The sequence below is a fragment of the Eleutherodactylus coqui genome, chromosome 4, assembly GCF_035609145.1.
Source record: "Eleutherodactylus coqui strain aEleCoq1 chromosome 4, aEleCoq1.hap1, whole genome shotgun sequence".
Taxonomy (NCBI): Eukaryota; Metazoa; Chordata; class Amphibia; order Anura; family Eleutherodactylidae; genus Eleutherodactylus; species Eleutherodactylus coqui.
Genome location: NC_089840.1, coordinates 63,242,329 through 63,260,688, shown reverse-complemented (window position 1 = coordinate 63,260,688; position 18,360 = coordinate 63,242,329). Strand labels below are relative to the sequence as shown.

Genomic DNA, 18,360 nt, shown 5'->3' with positions numbered 1-18,360 from the left:
GGTCCATCAGAAGGTACTGACGAGATGGTACTACTCTCCGCTGAAACTAGCATCACTCTTTCCGAATGCGTCGGAACTTTGCTGGAGAGGATGCGGAAAAGCGGGATCCCTACTACACTTACTATGGGAATGCCCACATATACAGCCGTTATGGCAGTCAGTACTAGCAATGATTAACCGACTTCTAGGATTGAGATCCTTTCTTGGACCACAGACAACCATACTACTATTAGAACTAGAAAAAACGCCTCCCCATAACAGAAAGTTGATAACACATATACTTCTAAGTGTCAAACTATTGTTAGTCAGAGAGTGGAAATCCACAAAAATCCCCACCTTAAATAAACTTATAGACATAGTAACTGAGCACTGTTCGCTTGAAAAACTGTATGCGATTAAACAAGACAGAATGCATGACTTCAGAGAGACATGGAAACCCTGGCTGGACGGAATAACAAAAGGACTGCTGCCATACCAGCACCAAACGCAACTAGGATACTAACCCAAGAAGAACATGGATAACAAGAAATAAACGAACACAAATTGAAGAAACACAAAATTTGTTTTGTGCCTGATACCCACCCATACACCCCAACCCTATCAACTCCCCCTCCCCACCTTCCCTACCCTTTCAGTAGTTCACAAAATATGTTTAAAAATAAAGAGAAAAAAAAAAAAAAAAAAAAGTATAAGGTTTTGATGCACAGAGATGTCCATATGTACGGATTAGAAATATGTTATGTTATTGACAATGCAAATGTGGATACCTACCAACAGTTAAATAAAAAAATCATTGAAATTAAAAATGCCCACAGAAAAAGCCCACAGCCATGAATGCCCATGCAGAAAAGTTGCCCACATGGAAATTTGCCCATGCAGAAAAGTTGCCCACACAGAAGTATGCCCCAGTTTTTGCATTATTGCAGCGCCACAAACTTATGGCTTATATGAGATGCAAAGTGAGGATGTTCACATGATGTGCAATCTGCTTGTGAATTTGGATTGGCCTAGCACAAAGACTGTGAGGATCCATGCTTTCAAACACATATCTGGACCAGTCTGTCATTATCATCAATAGATAGATACAGTCTGCTCTCATCAGTCACTGTTCTTGTCTGACTGCTCCCCCCCAGCCCAGAACACCTTGAGCTCAGGTAAAAGTAGCAGGCAGTGTGATCCAGAGGGTATCAATGCTATCTGAACCCACAGAGTTATCACTGTGTCTTATCTGTACTGATACATAGGAGTGTAGGTATCATCTATTACATTATCTGTACTCAGAATTATCATGGTGTTATCTGTGGTGTTACAGGGAACATTTGCTACAATATCTGTACTTAGAGAGTTATTACAATGTGCGATCTGTGGTGTTACATGGGACTGCATTTAACATGCAGTATATTATCTGCACTCGGAACATTTTATTTTAAATGAGTAGGTGAGAAAAAGAAAACCTCAATGTGGCCAGGGCAATATTTGCCAATAGGCGCTGGAAGAGCAGTGCCGAGGGCAAACAGCCGTGAGGGGGCGAACGTAGGAGTAGGCAGAATTTTCTTCAAAATGTTGCTATTTTCCCCAGACACAGAGGGGGTGGGTGGGGGTAAACAGACATTGCTCCAGGGATTTACCAGGCAGGAGCCAGCAGTATTAGTGTAGTATATCTCCACTGGAAGTATAGGTTGGCCAGGTTCTGCTACAGGTAACGCTTAGGTCATGCCACAGTGGAGACATACCACAGTAGGGATGGCTGGAGATTTCTCTTCCTGCTCTCACCCCACCCCTCTCCATTCACTATAGCAGCGGCAGTTCAGTAATGAACGGCTGCTATTTACACTGAATGATCATCGTTCAGGATTTTATGCAGCTTAAAATCCTGATTGATGATTGTTCAGTGAAAACAACAGCCGTTCATTACTGAACAGACGCTGCTAAAGTGAATTGAAAGGGACAGGGGAGAGTGAGGAGAGAAATTTCCTCCAGCCGCCCCACCTCCCTGCTGAGCGACCCAGCGATACTCGCTCCTGTGCAGCAGCATAGGAGCGAGTACACACAGGGACGAGTGTCGGGCATCATTTGTTCGACATTCGTCCAGTGTAAATAGGCCTTTAGTGTACTGTATCTCCATTCAGGAGCTTTTGTCAGCTATGGACGTGACCTGGGTGTTACCTGCAGGTCAGCTCCGCTAACCCATACTTCCAGTGGAGACATACTACACTAATACCAGAGCCAGCCACCAGGGCTCAGAGGAATTTCGAGCCTCTGGCTGTCAGATTATTGCATTAGCTAGAAGCAGCCTTCTACATAGGTTAAGGATGCAGCTGGTATAGGTTTCCTATAATATGGAATTATCATGATTCAGCCCTGGAATAATTACCACAAACTTCAAACTGTTGTGAGAGATTTTACAATGCACTTAATTCCCTATTTCACTGCAGTCCTCCCAGCGTGTGTTTTTTGTTTGATGGATTGCAGACAGATCTGGCTTGTCACAAATTAACACTGGCTAACACAGGCAGTTCGCCATCTGTTAAAAAAAAGGAAATAGGAGGCACTTTATCACATGGTTGCCACTTCTGTATAGGACTATCAGCAGGTGGAAGATAAACTTAGGTACTTAGGGTGGGTTCACACGAGCGTGTTTTTGTGCGTACTTAGGTGCGTACCTAGGTACGAGCAAAAACACGCGTGTATGCAGTTGCGTGCAGTGTTTTCAATGGAGCCGCGGCTGCTGCCAGCGGCTCCATTGAAAACAGTGGTCTGCCAGCAACCGTGCATTCTTTTTCAGGGAAGGGCTTTACATATAAGCACTTCTCTGAAAAAGAAAAATGTTAGTGTAAAAAAAATAAATAAATAAAAAATATACTTACCTGTCCGCTGCTGCTGTGTCCCCCCCAGGGATGAAGAACACATCTGCTGCATGCGGCAGGTGTTTCCTTTATCCCCGCTAGTTAAAAGAATTCTCTACTGCTACATCTGCCACATCTCTACCGCAGCTGTCACACATGTCAGGTGCGGTAGAGGATTCTGCTGCCGGCAATTGATTTCAGGAAAGGGCTTTAAATATAAGCCCTTCCCTGAAAATCAAGTAAAATTGGTTTAAAATACAAAAAAAATAAATACTCACCTTGCTTCAGCTGCCGGGGCTCAGCCGTGTCTTCTCCTGCTGTCCCCTGCACTGTGGTGCTGATCTATCAGCAGGAGGGGGTTTAAAATACCCACCTGCTGAAAAAGCTAAATGTGATTGGCTGAGGTGCTCAGCCAATCACAGGTAGCTCTCGCCCGTCATTTATTCGGGGAGCAGGAAATGGAAGCAGGAAAATGGAAATCACTGGCTGAACTGATGCGTTTAATGACAGAACAGAACTGCACTGGACAGACCCCAATGTCTATAATGGGATGTTCAGCATTTTCTCAGCAGCTACTTTGTCAGGGATTTTCATGGAAATCAGTGATGGAGGCTCCAAACAATGCTTCCGAAACTGATGCGAACCAAGACTTACTGCTTAAGGCAATATGAAAATTATTATAACTCTTATAATGAGCAATTTCAGATTCACATAATATAACTTAGCATGTGTTGCTTGCTCAGTCTGCTTGCGATTCAGTTACTTTAGAAAGACTTGCCAACCCCAGAACAAGTTGCTGCCTACCTGTGCTCAGGAGAAGTCATGCATGAAACAGCAGTTCACTTCCCTACTCCCTGTTTAACCCTCCTACAGTTTAAGATGAGCTCTGTTTGTTCTACAGGTAAAGGACATTATAGTTTCAGACAAATAGAGCTAATTCTACTTCAAACAGCTGTAGCTCTGGTTCTAACAATGCAACTGACATTCCAGCCTTCATAATTTCACTAGAAGCTAATCAAGAACTATAGCCATTTGAAGTGGGGTCAGGAATATTGAATTTACAGCTGTCATTTAAGGCCCGTTTACACGCAACGGTTATCGCTCAAAATTTTTTAAACGCCTGCAAATGAGCGATAATTGTTGCGTGCAAACGCGGCCACCGTGCACGTTTCGTCTGAATGATGATTTTAATGTGAGCTTAAAATCCATTGTTTAGCTGCAGAGAGATAAAGTATCTCTCAATAGACCGCATGCTGTGTTCTCCATGGGAGTTGGGAGATCACATTGTATTCTGCCAGCAGTCCCAAGGAGAACAATGCAGCTGTGGGCAGAGCCCAGCCTACACGCGTAAAAAGAAAAAAAAAATCGCACTAGATAGAACCAATGCTTTTCAATGGCCTTGGTCCCATGTGCGAATTTTACATGCGGAAAAACGCTTGCAGCGAAAATTATAGGACACCGTTTTTGAAATCGCAGGTAACTGCGGCATCAGCATTTTTTGATTGTGAAACCCTTGAATGTGACAGCATAGAGGGGTTTCACCTTGTGCTCAATGGGGCCAGCGGCAGCAGCACCGACTCCATTGAGAACATATAGTGAAGATCGCGAACCTCTGGCACAGCTTTGACAGCTGTGGCACAGCAGCGCGATGTTCTCCCATTGAATTCAAATTCCATTGAAAGCAATTGGCTGCCGGCAAGCCCTGCAGTGATTTTCGGGGAAGGGCTTTAAATATAAGCCTCTCCCTGAAAAACAACCCTAAAATGTGTGAAAAATATATATACTCACCTCTCAGCAGCTGCCAGGGCTCAGGCACGTCTAGACGGGTCTTCTCCTGCACTGCTATGAAGTGATTTCAGCAGACGAGGATTTAAAATCCCTGCCTGCTGAAAGGGCTGCCTCTGATTGGCTGAGCACTGTGACCAATCAGAGGCAGCTCTCAGCTATTGAATGACAGCTGAGAGCTGCCTGTGATTGGTCCTTTCGCTCAGCGAATCAGAGACAGCACTTACCCATTCATGAATTCAATGAATTTATTCGCAAAAAGTCTACTTTCAAAAAAGTGGTTATTTTGTACAAAAGTGGTAAGACAAAAAAAAAAATGGTTAAAACTGCCAAAGTATTCAATGAGATAGCGTTTCTCTAACAAAATAGGCAAAGTATGGTGTTTCTTTAGTAATCATGTATATAGCCGCTTACCGGTCCATCCGCTGCGGTTTTCCTTGCTGACATCAGCCCCATGATTGAGCAGTACTTTGGCACACTCCAGATGACCTAATGTAGTAGCAAGATGCAGGGGGGTCCGTCCCCTTGGGTCCACCTGTTCAATCTGGTCCTATGGAAGAAAAAGAGGTTTATAAGAACGCAGAAGTTCTCAGTCCTAGGTTAGAGGTAATGTGAACAAAACAAACGAAATAAAAAGGTTCAGATGGCATGTTATTGGTCAGCTCTCGGTTTTATATGGAATTATGATCATTCAAAAAAAATAGTTCAAACACGCAAAAGTGAACAGTAATTGTTTGGTCTAAACGCGAGCCAACGACTGAACGACGAACAAGAAATATTCACTTTTCGTCCGTCATTCCTTTTTTGCAGATATAAAAACTATAGTTGGCTCGTTCACTTATCCTTCGTTTTAAACATCGTTCATTCAGTCCCTCTCATTCGCTTATACAGGTGCTGAACGATTTTTGATTGAACGAGCCAACAATGTATCTGTTTGTCTAAACAGGTTTCCTGAGAGCGAACAAGTTAGCGAGACATCACTCACTCATTCAGATGAGAATCGGCTCATTTATAAGACCTTTAAGGCCCATCTATACGGGACGAATGTCGGGCAAATGATGCCCGACACTCATCCCCGCACATAGTAGCTCACATGATGCTGCACAGGAACTAGTCACGCTGGCTCACAGTGGGGGGGCTCTGAAGGAGATTTAATCATGCTGCATAAAGGATGGACAATGAGCTGATCGCTCAGTGTAAATAGCAGCCATTCAGTATTGAACGGCCGCTATGTTAAGTCAATAGAGAGGGGCGGGGGAGAGTGAGGAGTGAAATCTCTTACAGCCTCCCTGCCCCCTGCTGGCCGCTCTGTAAGTGAGACAGCGATACTAGCTCCCGTGCAGCAGGGGAGCGAGTGTATGCGGGGAAGAGTGTTGGGCATTGTTTACCTGACATTCATCCCATCTAATTGGGTCTTTAAGCTGTGTTCATATAGAGCTTCATAGTCAAACAAAGGACAAAAGAGTGTCTTTTTGACCTCCGTCTGGCTGGTATGTGCAAGCAGACCACAAAAAAACAGGTAAGGAACATAGAATACTAAGCTACTTTTATGGAGTCCAGTAAAAAAAGACGTTAAACTAAGTTGTAACAGTGTAAACTATGGTTGACAGATGCCACATAGTGATGAGCGAGCATACTCGCTAAGGGCAATTGCTCGAGCGAGCATTGTCCTTAGTGAGTACCTGCCCGCTCGAGTGATACGTATGCTGTCACAGCCCCATGTAATGTATACGTCAGCAGTTTTATCTGCTATATGCAATAAATGAAGGCTAAAACCACAATATAAACATAACCTAACAAGACTATGTTAGCCATTGTAGAATATAGCGAATAATAAGGTCATCTGCCAATCGTTCTGACCCTACTAACCAGAAATATTAATTAAGGACAGATTCTAAATCAGTCGAATACTATTATACCCTGTGATGCTAATGTATTCAGTCTCTCATCTTAAAACTCTAACCTCTTTTCAATAGAATGGAAACTACAAATACTTTTTAAAATTGCATGAAGCACATTATTGTGCACTGGAATAAAGCGAGACATACACATTACATCAAGTCTGCTGAACCCAAGGACATACACTCTAAAAAGGCAAACCAGGCAAGTGTTAAGGGACCATGGAGAAGGTTGGCCCCAGGTCAGGTTTGCCACCTTCTGGTTACCAATGGGTGATTAGAACTTAAACAATGACCATTTGTTCCTAAGTCTTGTCATTTGGCATTGTGCACCGTTTAATGCCTCTTTCTTGTCACTGCAGAAGATCCCTTAGGTGGTGCCTGTCAGGAAACCCTCAGTGTTTGATGCTCCTTCTTCTCTTCCCTGCTTCAATATCTCCTTTGGTGTGTGGACTGATTGGCTGACAGGAAAGTATTTCCTCTAGCCGGCCAATCATAACTGAGGTTTATTTATTTCGAACCCGCCCTTACATGGGTGCTGGTTATTCTTTTGTGTGCATGCATGCTACGCAGACTTTTATTTGTCTGGATCCAGTGTTATTCATGTATGGTCTGAGTCCTGTTTGTTCCACCTATCTTATGTGGTCAGACACCTGTGTCTAATTCTGTCTGTTCCCCCATGCAATGGTGGTCAAACATCTGAGTTCTGTCCTGTATGTCATCTTTGCGTTGTGCCTAAAAACAGGCCGAGGTGAGATGCCTTATTGCTTATGTCTGTATGCAGTCATCTGGGTGATGTCTCACTGTGTCTGAGTCTAGTCTCTGTATTTAGTCAGATAGGTGTTGAGTACAGTCATGGGAGTGATGCCTGACTGCTTATGTTGGCGTTCAGTCAGAGACGTTTCGTCTATTTGATTGAATTTGGGTCCAGTTAGATGGGTGATATCTGACTGTTGGTGTTTGGACCATGTTCTGTCCCGAGTCCTCTCCGTCCATTGGTTGTTGGATGCCTGTACCCTGTCCTGTTTGAGTTGTTTTGTGTGGCTCTGGATTCCTGTCAATTATGTACCATAGCATCACCAACTGTTAAATATCCCTCCCTATCTTCCATCTGGGGACCAGCTAGGACTCCTAGGTTTGAGATATGGGACTCTTCCTATTGGGGCAATAACCCTGCTTTTAGGCAGGGTCCTCCAAGTCAATTTTGTTTAGGAATAGAACTGCCATTCCTGTGTTTCATGTTTCCCATTTTTGGTGATGAAATACACGTGCATGTTGGTTCCATTATGGACATTATCGCGTCATGGTTTGACGTGTTGGTGGCATCCGTGGAGGGCATCATATCTGCACCTTGCACGAACATAACAGTTATGTTGCCCTTTTTTCCTACAAGTGATGGTTTGAGGCCAAACAAGCTCTGGATCCTTCATGCCTCAGATGGGATTTGGGGAATCCGCTGTTTTCCGTGAGATCGATTTAATAATGTTGACAATCCTTGCTAAACACCAAATGACCTACTTTTCGGTATATGCTAACATTTCACAAAAGTATTGTTATAATGCATTTTTGGGGAAAAAGCTGGAAAAAAAGTTTTGAAAACTTTGTGAGTAATATCATATTACTGATCTACATCACGTCTTTGCAACCTCTAACACTCCAGATGTTGTTGGAGAAGCTCAGCCAACGGTTACAGTATCAACATAAACTTGCCTATTTTCCATCTGTTATGAGAACCCTATTGCGTAATAAATTATGCAGTCCTAATAGTGGAAGAATTACAAAGAGCGCAATACACTGCATCAAAACTAATAACTTAAAAGCTAATTATATTCAGTTTAGTGGAAAAACAGATTAAAAGGAAATCGAAAAGTCATTAAAACTGGACTTTATGGATATTCCATTCCAAATTTGCATAATATCCATTTTTTATGTTTTGGTGCGGACTTGAATTAAGAATAAAGTATCAATAATACAATATAAAGATCATACAAGTCTAGTAACGTGTCTGAGGGGAATATTCTCAAGGAAATAACTATCTACACTTATTAATACATGGCCAGCAATGGAGCCGTTCATGCGGAGAATCGTCCACACGCGGTGCGGCCGTCTTATCGTGCAGAAACACGGGCGGATCGGCGCCCGTGTGACTGAGCCCTTGATACTGGGTTTGAAGAAGCAAGTGGTCATCCTGTCATAATATATTTGGTTCTAAATGAAGCATGGCTCTTCATTTACTTATATTAATTAATTATGAAGCAGTTCTTGGCATACAGAAAAAAATTAATTATTTGTCTTTGCATGATGGTGTCTGCACAGATGGTGTCATTACTATGTAGTAAGCAAAATATATTGTTTGTACAAAAGTAGCAGAGCTGGGTTGTGAAAGTGAGCAGAGCACAGTGTGATACTTTGGAAGAGATTATCCAAAGTAGTGCAAAAAAAGTGGATCAGTGGCCTATAGCAACCAGCAGATGTCATTCTTCAAAGGGGTATTAAAGCAGTACCAGGATTGCTATTCATGGGCAACAGCTCCACTTTTTTTTCGCAGTAGTGTTAATTAACCAACCCCAGTGTGTAGATGTGATATACTATGTGACTGTCCCCTACTTATGTGCTGCATGTATGAACGTACACTATGGGCGAAGATTTATGAAGCTGTCTAAAAGGAAAACTATCTTTGTTGCCCGTAGCAGCCAATCACAGAGCTGCTTCCATTTCTCAAAATGCTGCGGTAGAATGATAGTTGTGCTGTGATTGGTTGTTATGGGCTTTTTGATAGTTTTCTTTTTAGATATCTTCATAAATCTGCTCATTTATGTCCACCATTGTGATTCACAATTGCCATTCCTGACGTGAAAAAAATATCATTGTTTAAGGCTAGATGCACACAGGCAGGTTTGATTTGCGGAATCCCGGGCCGGCAGCTGACCCTGGATTCCGCAGCAAATACCGCCCATAGCCTCCTATGGAGAACCGCTGCTTCCTGCACACAAGCGAAAATCAACTGTGATTTTCACTCACGGCAGAAAAATGCAGCTTGCTCCATTTCAGTGCGGTTTCCATCTGAAAGGCTTCCATTGAAGTCAATCGAAGCCGTCCATCCCGCGGCCCTCCTACAATCATCATTGCGGAAAGGCTGTGGGATCTGCGTCATCGCTTAGCGACGGCGTGGCATGATCTGAACTGCGAATTTGCCCCGGCACAACAGCCAGCGCTCCCACAGTACAGATAAAAAAGAATCGATACAAGTAAGCTGGGCCACCAGCCAGGCACAGTGTCGGATCCCGAATGCCGGATTTGACCCTGTCGTTTTCAGGAGGCTTAAAACAGCACCAGAGCCAAGCTCATAATATAGCTGCAGTAACAGAAGCAAACTCATAACATAGATACCATCATGAACCAACTTCAGTAGATAGCTACAATACCAGAACCAAGTTCATAATATAAACAGTAAAAAAACTAAGTGATTGGCCTTCAGCAGAACCTCAGAGCATCAGAGGAGGAGACAAAGCCAAGAGGAGGAAGATTCATATAGCTCCACAAAATGCTGCTGCATGGAGAAAGAAGACCATCTGGCCAAGTGCACCTAAGGGGGCGATCACCCCAATCTAGATCCACCTGCAGCCCCTCACCCCACTTCCTACAAGCTGGTGGCCAGTGCCCTGTGCGACCGCAGGGGTTATATGTAGCTAAGGCCAGCCATGCTGACTATACTGGAATCTGTCCAGTTTCCTTTATGTCCATTAACATTTTCCTGGCCAAAATAGTCCAATGTGTTGTGCCATTTAATCAGGAATTCTATGCCAGATCCGTGCTAGAGGTTCTAAACTGAGCCTCCGACGCAGATGTGAAAGTGTCCGAAAGGTCCATATGCCATTTGTGCAGGTCTTCAATCCAGAGACGACTAAACTCGTTATGACCTTGTCATCTGCTAATTTTTTTATTTTACTCTTCTACTTCTAAGAATAACACTGACGATAACATCATCGTTATTGGCAGCAGACATAATAGTAGTAAGGACAAAATATGTCTCCTGTGATCCTTTAATCCTTCTGCCCCCACCACCACCTCTTCGCTTCCTGCAAAGACCACTTATGTGAAATGGGAGGCAAGTTAATTTTTCATTAGCTGCACTTGCTAAGAGCACAGAGCATTCATGCGTGCAACGATAAAGGGATAATACCAAAGGAAATGCACAGAACCGACATGTATTCCGAAAGAGGGTGGCTAAGCGTGGTGAAGAGCCTGGTGCATCTCCTGAAAGACAAGAAGCCCACTTGGCTGCGCCGGCCAGGAATCAGAACTAACAAAACAGATGCTTTGGGTCATGAAACCTCCCTTTTTTCTAACATGTTTGCTTGCAAAAATCTTAACTCCTTGTAGGAATTCTTGATTTATTTTTGGGTCATTTTCCTTGGATTAACATTTTCCTACTTAAATAAAGTAGCAAATGAAGATTTGAGGTTCAAATGTCACAAGAGAAAATAAATCAAGTAAATTAGTGGAATACTCTTATGACCCATTTAGACGTAACGGTTATTGGTCAAAATTCGTTCAAATGAACACATTTGAGCTATAATCGGGAAGTGTAAGCGCAAAAACAAAATTGTTCACTGTTCGTTCACAAGTCGTTAAAGTTGGCCTTCAGTCAGCATAAAAACTGTCGGTGGATCGCTGGCTTCTCGTTCCATGTAAAGAAACAAGGAATAGAAGGCGAAGCGTTGAGCGAGAAACCAGCGAGGCAGAGACGTCTGTCTGTCTAAACGCTCTGCACGAGCGCAGACTACCTTAGTGGTCAGCACTCGTGCAGTCGTTTAGCGGGCTGTTGCCCCATGTAAAAAAGCCATTAAGGAGTTATTTACCAAGGGTTAGCAAACAGTGTGTAAATTGGAACAAATAGTGTTCCCATCGCTGAAGGTTGCGAGTTCAATCCCCGAATGGTTCAGGTAGCCGGCTCAAGGTTGACTCAGCCTTCCATCCTTCTGGAGATTGGTAAAATGAGTACCCAGCTTGCTGGGGGGTAAAGATGACTGGGGAAGGCAATGCCAACCCCCCACCCCTCACCCGCAAAAACAGTCTGCAAAGAAAACAGGGACTTTACCTGTATCATCGCTGTGTACATTGTGTAGTTATAGTGTTTTCATCCTGTTTCCACACAGGCATAATTTGAAGCTCCTATGCCCTGCTGCAAAAGTCTAAAGCAAGGCTCCCAAGTACTGTCCTGTTATGTGGCTGAGAAGTCACTGGGCTCCCCTTAGGCACCAGATGCCGATGCACCATTTGCGCACCAAATAGTTATGCCATTATAAAAAAATCAAAAGACTAAACACTTGCAATACAGTGTAAGAAATTCGGAGCCAGCTCTAGCTATTGTGAAAGGCACAGAATTATTTGTAACCATATCTAATCATTTTTAAGACTGAGGCTTTCATAGTACTTCTGTATATCCACATTAATATTGGGCACAACAGACATCTCACTGCAAGAGTACGCATACCACACAAGAAGCCTTCAACTAAACTTGAAATCTCAGTTTTGTGGCTCCACAGAGATGCTTGACCTTCAGAGATAGCAATATTATGAAACTCGGCAGACATGCCCTTCTCTCGCACAAGAGAAGGGAAGGAGGGTGCATAAATGCCAGTCAAATTCTGTTCGGAGCTCGAGAGGTCTATTGATGTAAATCAGCATTATTCATGCACGTTCAACCCTGAACCAAGGTAAGAAGAGGCCACCAGAGTACCAGAAGATCCTCAGGTGGCCCATTTCTGACATAATGATGGACCTCAGGTCTAGCAGAAGACAATCCCACATGGAGTTAACTTTGGATTAATTCACTTACCACTAGGGTACATTTCTTATGGGCTGATCTACAATAACCTATAAGATCTTCTTGATGGTACATGCTGTGTGCACAATAACAGCAAAGAAAAAGTCTATAATGCAATTGAAACTGGACTAGCTTCATAATCATTACTTCTGACAGCCCCAGACACTTCAGTTTGACATTACCCTAGGTTGGTGCTTCTTTGATCTCATTCACATGCCTTGATTTTGCAGCGGCTTTTGGTGTGGATTCAGTACCCAAATCCGATGCAAAATCTGCACCATAATAGCATTCTATTGAAAGCTTCAAAACTTTCCCCCAAATCGTCATAAAGTCCATGCAGGAACCATGTTGGGCAGCCACGCACAGATTTGCCCCACTGACTGCAGCAAAATCCGCATGCAGATCTACATGAAAATCTGTGGCATAAGTCTGAGGTTCGGCCTCGGCGTTCTGCATGGTGCTTCAACATACATATCTGAACGCACAACTTGTCATTCCTTAAAGCGAATGAGATATAACAGCTAAGACCAGTTCAATGGGAGGGTCAGAATTCGGTGCAAAGCAACATGAATTGATGAACTCTTCGTGTCATCTGTTCAAAGCATGTTAGGACCTCCATCTACTGTAATTTGCGCCAAGTGCAAGAAGCAAACCAGTCTGCATGGGCCAGTATTCTTGTGGAACAATTTTAACATGAAGTGGAATCTTTGCAATGATGAATTGCTGCAGTTCTAAAGGCCAAAGGAGGTCCAACACGCTACTAAATGGTGTCTCTAATAAGGTGGCATTCAGTGTAGACGTGCTATAGTCAAAATTCCTCAAAGTTTCAAACTTGCTTGACCCTTCTTTTTCATAAAATCTGAATTTTTCTTGTCTTTTTTTTTGTATAATAGTATGAGAATAAGGGTGTCTACCCAGTAGCGATTTTTTTTCCGCGTGCTGCGAGAGCTAGTGAAAACACACGCCTCGCAGGGCAAAGAAAACTCTGCAATATCACTTAATGCTTTCAATGTGTCCGGCAGCAGCAGTGCCAGCCCCATTGAAAAGATAGGGAGTATATCAATAAAATCTCATCTTGATGGATGAATGGCTGTGCGCTGTCTGTGATTGGCTGAGCGCTCAGCCAATCAGCACAGACCTTTCAGGAGGCAGGGATTTTTAAATTCCCGCCTGCTGAAAGAGCTTTACAGCAGTGCTGGCGAGCCAGCCGGAGGACGCGCCTGAGCGGTGGAGAGGTAAGTATTTAATTTTATTTCTTTTCACCAGCTAGGGATGCTTTTTAGGGAAGGGCTTATATTTCAAGCCCTTCCCCCAAAATCATCGCTGCGGGGGTTGCCTGCAACCCACTGCTTTTAATAGGGCTGCATCAGCAGCGCCGACCCCATTGAAAGCAATGGGATAGCATCCTGGACTGTGACAGTTGTGGCAGAAGTCCGTGATGTACTCCCTAGGTTTTCAATGGGGCTGCCGCTGGCCCCATTGAAAACACTGAGCGATATCGCTGATTTTTTCTCTGCGCTGCGAAGCTGCAGTGAAAAAAACGCAAATGAGTATGAAACCATTGAAAATCATTGGTTTCATAGTCATTGCAGGAAGAAAAATATCGCTAGTCACCCAAAACATTCTTGACCCATAATAGAATGCAATTCTAGTGTCCCTGCACTGTCAGTAAAGTTGGTGGGCACAAATACGTTACATTTAGCATTCTGTATGACTTACTCCATCCAGTAAATTGTTAATTATTCTAAGATGCCTTTTCTTCTTACAGACCCACGCCAACTGACAAGACTCATGATGTGAACTCAGGCTTTATCTGATAGAAGGTTCTGGCAGCACGTCGTTCTCCAGAGACTGACAGTCCATAACAGAAGGCTGTGCGTGCTGCTTCCACAGTCATTTGGCCTCGGTGTAATCTCCCCAGGCTACAGGCAGCATCTTCTGCCGCTTCCCATTTAAACCATTCATGCGTCTTTCTCGGGCCACCAAGGACCGCTAACATTATGCATAAAAATGTGAACCTTTCCTATTCTGCAAATGGACATAACATGAGATCAACATTATAAACCCACAGAGCTCTAGGACAAGACAGTACTTGAAGCTACAATCGCTACTATACATTAGCGCGAATGGTCTGTATAGCTATCATTTAATATGCGACTCTCCTGGGTAAAGTTATAGTAGCGAGCCATCAAGCAGGCGGCGTTTCCTTTTTGCTGCCACTAAGGAGATTTCTAGAGGATTTTCTATTGAAGTACTAAAAAAAAAACCTCGCATTGACACAGTATGTTACTTTTCAAAGAACTTGGTAATTGTATATTACAATGCAGAAGCATTTCCGCTGTTTTGGCCTTCAAGGAGGAGAGAGGAATAATGATATTATCATTATTTAATTAACACTGGCCTAGCTGAGTCCATCAAGGGTAAAGTAATTTGCTCAGAAGATATATCTTATATGGGAACTGTCGTCCATCCATACTAATGTATAGTCTGCTGCGCCTGCCACGAGAAGCATAGGGAATCACATCTACTGATGACTGTATTCTTCTCAGCAGGCATGTGCACCGTAGGCTGGGGATCCTGGGGAGTTAATACAGCAACCGCTGCCTGGTATCCGTAAGCCGTGATTTTCTTCTATTAACCTTTTGCATGGTGCAATAACGTGAAAGTAACATGAATACGTCTTTAATGCCTCTACGGTGGTCAGCTGCAATGGGAAAAATGAAGTAACATGGAAGCTGGGTTAAACACCCCACCAGAGGCGTAACTTGAAGCTCCCGGGCCCCGATGCAAAACTTGTAACAGGGCTCCCAACTATAATGCTTTACTCATAGTACTAGGCTCCCTATATGGAGAAGAGAGGCCTTATGGGCCCCCTAAGGCTCCTGGGCCCGGGTGCAACTGCATCCCCTGCATCCTCTATAGTTACGCCCCTGAACCCCACTGAATTGTAGTAAGATGGGCTTGCTTATAAGGCTGTGAGCCGCAATAAGACCAATATCCCAATAAAACAATATCAAGATAGCAATACTCACAGACATACTGTATCGTGAATGATGGAAACATTTACAGGAAAATATGATCTCACCATAGCTAAATATACTAATGTTGTATCTCATACTGGAATCATACTGCAATGACATGTTTTGATCATAGGGATAGATGTGGTCATCAGAGCCACAATGGAGATCAGAAAAAAGTAGCACCCCCTCCCTTTTCCATGTACAGGGTGTGAGGATCGCTTATACAATCCCATAGCTTTTAGTACCCCCTTTACGCTGACGACACTCAAATCTACTTCTCTGGTTCAGATGTTATCTCCCCGCTATCCAGAATTCCGTGTATCTATCACTAGAGATGAGCGAGCACCAAAATGCTCGGGTGCTCGTTACTCGGAACGAAATTCCCGCGATGCTCGAGGGTTCGTTTCGAGTAACGAACCCCATTGAAGTCAATGGGCGACCGGAGCATTTTTGTATTTCACCGATGCTCGCTAAGGTTTTCATGTGTGAAAATCTGGGCAATTCAAGAAAGTGATGGGAACGACACAGCAACGGATAGGGCAGGCGAGGGGCTACATGGTGGGCTGCATCTCAAGTTCCGAGGTCCCACTATTAAGCCACAATAGCGGCAAGAGTGGGCCCCCCCCCCTCACTGTCAGCGTAAAGATCGTTCTCCTCTGCCATAGCTGTAACAGCTGTAGCAGAGAAGAACGATGTTTGCCCATTGAATTCAATGGAGCGGCAATACAGCCGCTCCATTGAAAGCAATGGGCTGCCGGCGTGCGCGGGGTGAATTGTCGGGAAGGGGTTAAATATATAACCCCTTCCCTGCAATTCATCAAGAAATGTGTAAAAATAAAAATATATACCGGCGTATAAGGCGACGGGGCGTATAAGACGACCCCCCAACTGTCACCTTATACGCCGGTAATACAGTGGAGCAAAGAATAAAAAGCATTACTCACTTCTTCAGACGATCTGCGGCGCTCCTGCAGGCTGTCACTCCCTCCTGGTGTTTGCAGGCTCTTGCTCGCTCCTGGTCCACGGCAGACTATTGCTTTCTCTACGAAAGGCTTTAAATCCCTGCCTCCAGAAACACATGTGCCTTCAGCCAATCACAGCCAATGACAATGATGTCATTGAATGGCTGTGATTGGCTGTGGTTCTGGAGGCGGGGATTTCAAGCCTTTCGTAGAGAAAGCAATAGTCTGCCGGGAACCAGGAGGGAGCAAGAGCCTGCAAACACCAGGAGGGAGTGACAGCCTGCAGGAGCGCCGCAGATCGTCTGAAGAAGTGAGTAATGCTTTTTATTCTTTGCTCCGCTGTATTCCCGGCGTATAAGGTGACAGTTGGGGGGTCGTCTTATACGCCCCGTCGCCTTATACGCCGGTATATATTTTTATTTTTACACATTTCTGGATGAATTGCAGTGAAGGGGTTATATAGTTAACCCCTTCCCGACAATTCACCCCGCGCACGCCGGCAGCCCATTGCTTTCAATGGAGCGGCTGTATTGCCGCTCCATTGAATTCAATGGGCAAACATCGTTCTTCTCTGTCACAGCTGTTACAGCTGTGGCAGAAAAGAAGGATTTGTCTTCTATATGTTCTCAATGTGGTCGGCGCTGCTGCCGCCGGCCCCATTGAGCGCATATAGAGAAGATTTATGGCCTTTAGAAGGACTGTTGGGGTTCTTGAAGCCTATAATAACTCCTAACACTCTCCCTATAGCAGCTCCAACACGATAGCACTTTCCCTGAACTAATGTCAGAATACATCCGTAGCAAGCCGCGGGAGGGGCAGATTTCAATACTCGGGTGACACCTAATCTCGCCAGCCACTCACTGCAGGGGGGTGGTATAGGGCTTGAACGTTGCAGGGGGAAGTTGTAATGCCTTCCCTGTCTTTCTATTGGCCAGAAAAGCGCGCTAACGTCTCAGAGATGAAAGTGAAAGTAACCCGAACACCGCGTGGTGCTCGTTAAGAGTAACGAGCATCCCGAACACCCTAATATTCGCCCGAGCATCAAGCTCGGACGAGTACGTTCGCTCATCTCTATCTATCACCTATATCCTCCTTCTCCTCCCGCTTCCTAAAACACGGAAAAAACTGAACTCAGCATCTTGACCCCACTTCAATCTACACTCTCAAAAGGCCTATCAATCACAATGAATTGCTCCACATTCACAAGTCCGTGGCCTTGGTATTACATTTGACTCTGCCTTCTCCTTTAAACCGCATATGGAAGCCCTTGCTATCTTCTGCCGCCTCCAGCTCAAAAACCTTTTATGGATACGACCTTTTCTCAACCCCCGAGTCAACAAAAATGCTGGTGCATGCCCTCATCATCTCCCATCTAGGCTACTGCAACATTCTCCTCTGTGGCGTTCCTCAAATGCCCTTTTACCTCTCCCAATTCATTCTCAACTCTGCTGCCCAGCTTATCCACCTCTCCCCTCTGTCAACCCCTTAACTGCCAGCCTATTACCCAGAGAATCCAACTCACGTTGTTATCATAGTTCATAGACGAACAAAGCTGTTCATGACATGTCTCCTCCATACATCTCTGACCTGATCTCTCGATACCTCCCCACTCGTAACCTCTGGTTATTTAAAAATAATCATACATAATTGGGCATGCAATAGCTAGAATGACATGAAAAGACCCAAGAGCTATTCAAGTTTTTATTGCGCCTTACAGATGTTCGATGTAGGCACTATGTTGTATGGCAGATGTCAAGTCAGTAGTCCAGTTTGGTCCAGACACATCCTAGCATATCCTATCCTCTGTTATTGATTCCACTACAGCAGAGACAAGTTGCATTAGGCCTGTGGCATTAATCATCAAACATCTATAAGGCGTTTTAAAAAACCTGAAGAGCTCTTCTATCTTTTTGTCATGTCAGTCCTTTCCTGTCAAAGAAACCAACCAGCAGATTCAGGTACAGGGGACAGGGGCTGGCTGAATGATGCGTAGTATACAGGCGGTTTCTGAGTTGCTAG

General features: G+C 44.2%; 1 protein-coding gene across 1 annotated transcript in view; it reads right to left on the bottom strand.

The window, feature by feature from the left end:
* The window catches only part of ANKRD13B (ankyrin repeat domain 13B), a 170,144-nt gene that overhangs the window by 37,920 nt on the left and 113,864 nt on the right, over positions 1-18,360 (bottom strand). The window contains exon 2 of the mRNA XM_066599585.1: positions 5,046-5,181. Within this exon, the coding sequence (XP_066455682.1) occupies positions 5,046-5,181 (136 nt within the window). The remainder of the gene's footprint in view (positions 1-5,045; positions 5,182-18,360) is intronic.